General features: G+C 41.3%; 1 protein-coding gene across 1 annotated transcript in view; it reads left to right on the top strand.

The window, feature by feature from the left end:
• LOC101988520 (retinoic acid early-inducible protein 1-alpha-like) overlaps window positions 1-3,347 on the top strand; it is a 10,719-nt gene extending 7,372 nt beyond the window's left edge. Inside the window, exons 2-4 of the mRNA XM_005370647.1 lie at window positions 1,897-2,154; window positions 2,405-2,671; window positions 3,199-3,347. Coding sequence (XP_005370704.1) covers window positions 1,897-2,154; window positions 2,405-2,671; window positions 3,199-3,347 — 674 coding nt within the window. The remainder of the gene's footprint in view (window positions 1-1,896; window positions 2,155-2,404; window positions 2,672-3,198) is intronic.
• Window positions 3,348-4,149: the final 802 nt, after the last annotated feature.

Here is a 4,149-nt window from a genome sequence, read left to right as displayed (position 1 = left end):
CTGGAGAGGGTGTGGAGAAAGGGGTACACTCATCCATTGCTGGTGGGAATGCAAACTTGTGCAACCACTCTGGAAAGCAGTGTGGCGGTGCCTTAAATTTTGAAGTCAAAGAATTTTAAAAATATATATGTTGTATTAATCCAGCAGCATCTGTAATATGTCTTTTAGCAGCCGTTGTTTCTTCCATCATCAAACCATTTAAAGACAACAAAATAACATTCGGTATCCAGACTTTCTGTATATTTTCATCTTTATGTGGCTTTATTTTAAATTTTATTTCTTTTATTTTTTTTAAATTTTGTTTTTTGAGACTAGGTTTCTCTGTGTATTTTTGGCTGTTCTGGCACTCACTCTGTAGACCAGGTTGTCTTTTAACTCACAGAGATCTGCCTGCCTCAGCCTCCCAAGTGTTGGCATTAAAGATGTGTGCCACCACACCCAACTACTCTCTTTCTTTTTTATTTTAAGGACTTTATCTTTTTTCTTTTCTCTCCCGAGCCTACATATATTTTTAAACACATTGTTAAAGGTTTAGACTTTTTTTTTCATCTGAATCTATCATTACTGTATATTTCTTTTTCTGACCTCATGAGTCTTTAATTGAATAAGTGTTATGGCTAGGATTAAAGCCATGGCTTTGATGGCTGGATCCACCCCATTCCTTAGCTTTCTGAGAGTCTAGCCTCATGGCAGACATACTGGTAGGAGCCATATATATTGCCACAACTCTATGGAGTTTCAAGGTCCCCGTCTCTACCAAGAAAACATGCTGTTGGCTATTCATAAACACCATTTAAGTGTTTGCTGGTGGGTCCTCTTGAAAGAGCTACAAGGTTTTTACAGCTAAAGCTGAGCCAGAAAGCTTCTCTTAAATAAGACTCGTGTGCCTCCAGCAAACAGAACCCACCTGAGAATATGCTGCTACCAAGAATTCATGCTTAACTTGGTTCTTTTGTATCTAGAATTATCCCAAGCTCTCTAGGTTTTAAGTGGATTCAGTTTTCCATGTTGGCCCAATTTGTTGAATGAAAGTTTCTGTCTTGCCCAGTCCCACAGAAGTTCAGTCACAAAGAAACACACAGAGGTCTACATTAATCATAAACTGGTTGACCTATTAGTTCAGGCTTTTTGTTAATTAATTCTTACATCTTAAATTAGCTCATTATTCTTGTCTATGTTAGTCACGTGGCTTGGTACCTTTTATCAGCGAGGCCTTCTCATCTTGCTTCCTCTGTATCTGGCTTCCTCTGTGTTGACTGCAGACTGAAACTTCCCTCTTCCTAGAATTCTCCTGTTCTCATTGCCCACCTATACTTCCTGCCTGGTCACTATGCCTATAGTTCTTGTTCAGTCTGTAGTTGCTATAGAGGAAGCCAGACACAGAGGAAACAAGATGAGAATGCCTCACTGATAAAAGGTACCAAGCCACATGGCTAACACAGACAAGACTTATGGGTTAATGTAAGATAGGATATAAGAATTAATAAGAAGCCTGAGCTACTAGACCAACCAGTTTATAATTAATGTATATCTCTGTGTGTTTCTTTGGAACTAAATGGCTGTGGGACTGGGCAAGTCAGAAATCTCTGTCAACACAGGAAGAGACACTACCTGACATATTTTATTCCTCAACACTTCATTAAAGTCACTGAAAGTACTTGTGAGATAATCTTCCCATTGACATGGTGTACACCTGAGGGTCCTATCATTCTAAGGCAGTGAAAGCTGGCACAGAAATGAGGTTCCAGAAGCGGGTGGATATCTTGAGTAGAGGTTTCTCCTTCTGCCCTCTTGCCCTTCATAAGGATTCATCTGGTGTCATCTGGTATCACACAACCATGAGTCCTGTGATTTTATGCTCCCACTTTGTACCTCACCTGCATGTTTCTCTCACAGATACACACTCTCTTCGTTGTGACATCATTGTCAAGGTTCGTACCACAGCTGGACAGCCCTGGTGTGAAGGACAGTGCTCACTGGATGGAGTGCCATTCCTTAAGTATAATAACAGCAAATTCACACCTTTGGGTAACAGGGGAAATGCAGTAAATGGGACTCAAGTGTGGACAGATATAACCCAAAGGTTGGACTACTTGGGGCAAGAGCTCAGGAAGATGTTGGCTAACTCCATACAAGAGATGACCAAGACCAGTGGTAAGTGTGGGATCGAGTACTGAGGCTGAGACAGGTGGCAAGAGAGAGGAAGGACAGAGCACATGTGAAAATGAGATGGGGGTTGCATCTGTGTGAGAGAGCTGAGCATTGGTCCAACCTTGGAAGCATGTGGTACAAGAGTAAGTCATGTGGAAATGATCCTGGCTCATAAGCCATTGGGAAAGTATTGACCTTTGGAGAAGTGATGGGTCTATGAGAGTGAAGCATGATGGTATTGTGTGGTTCGCAGGTCAGCCCACTTTACAGGCCACCATGCTTTCTCAGTATGAACACGGACAAAGTGTTGGTGCCTCCTGGAGATTTAACATCAGTGGAAAGTACTCCTTCCTCTTCAACACAATGAATATGAACTGGAAACTGATTGATCCTGAAGCTGGTGGTATTATGAATCAATGGAAGGATGATACACAATTCATCAAAGATCTCAGGACAATTTCCACAGCAGACTGCAGGCACTGGCTCAAGGAACTCTTAAAGCACCCAAAGGAAAAGCCAAGTAGGTATTACTTAGATTGTCAGGGGGCAACTCCATCATATTTGATAGACTGGGTGGGTCATTTCCTGGTGGTCTTCCTGAGATCCAGTGATGACCACAATGATTACTCTTTCTCATCTCACCTCCCAATGTTTCTTATTCCCTATTAACCAATGGTCTAGGCATCCCATGTCCTACTAATGGCCCCCAAGTCTGCATGCATCACTGTAAACCTCCAGGCTTTTCTGCCTCACAGATAGCTGATTTTCCATCAGCTCTACATCATTTTGAGAGGATTTGCTATCTTTCTCTGCTACAATTAAATGCCAGCAATTGCCCTAACATCCAGAAAGTTCTAACGACAGCAACTATGTCACATTGTTTGATAGTTTAATAGACATTTGTTTTCTTTGTTAATGAAATAAACTCCACACAGCTCTATTCTTCTCTCCTCAGGACCTTATAAATAGTTACTACACATCAGTCCTTCAGAATGATGGTGTTGTGTTTTTAGCCGTATCCATAATTTTCTGATTTTTTTTAAAAAGGATCAACATCAAGGGTTCAAGATATAACCCAACTTCCATCTGCCATAAATACCACCCAGCTTCAGCATGAGAAAGTATTTATTGACATGGCATCAGTCATTGCCATCATATTACCTTTAGTTGTTGGGATTCTTGTGAAGAAATGTTGACCCCAAAGAGGTAAGCACGAGGCTGGAGTCTTGCCTTGGGCCTTTGTAGGTTTAGTCTGAAGAGGACTTAGAACAAATGTCCCACTGGGTACCTGGGATGTGTGTTCTGGTCTTCATGCTTGCATGGCAAGGGCCTTACCTACTGAACCATCTTCCTATCCCCCCAACACTGACATTTTGACTAGTCTAGCTCGCAGTTCCATATACTTAGTGTTCTGCTCAGATACTAAATATTGAATGAAACAAGCTCTCAAATGCCTCACGTGTCATGCCACCACTATGACACTTGCCATGTACTCACTGTAGAAACATTTGCAAAGGAATTTTCACACAATCTTTGGGACTCCTCATTTTACTCTTCCTGTCTCAGTTCCCTTCATGCAACATGCACTGAATGGTTGCTAATGTTATTTTATATAAAGGAAAACATTTTATTGAGTGGCTTACAATTTCAGAGGTTTAATCCATTATCATCACAAGAGGACATGGTAACATGATGACAGACATGATGCTGGAGAAGGAATTGAGAATGGAGAAGGAACTACATCTGGATCCTGTGGGCAACAGGAAGTGAACTGAGATGCTGGGCATGGCTTGAGCATATGAGATCTCAAAGCCTACCTCCACAGTGACACACTTCCTCTAACAATGCCATGCCTAATCTAATAAGGCCACACCTCCTAATAGTGCCACTCCCTATGATCTTATGGTTCCAATTACATTCAAACTACCACAAGTATGAAAAACATTTTTAAATGGGAATGAATCACTTTAAGTACATTCTGGTGTGGTTTTGCAAGAC

The sequence above is a fragment of the Microtus ochrogaster genome, unplaced genomic scaffold, assembly GCF_000317375.1.
Source record: "Microtus ochrogaster isolate Prairie Vole_2 unplaced genomic scaffold, MicOch1.0 UNK82, whole genome shotgun sequence".
Lineage (NCBI taxonomy): Eukaryota > Metazoa > Chordata > Mammalia > Rodentia > Cricetidae > Microtus > Microtus ochrogaster.
Note: the sequence above shows the minus strand (reverse complement) of the source record. Positions and strands in the feature narration are given on the sequence as shown.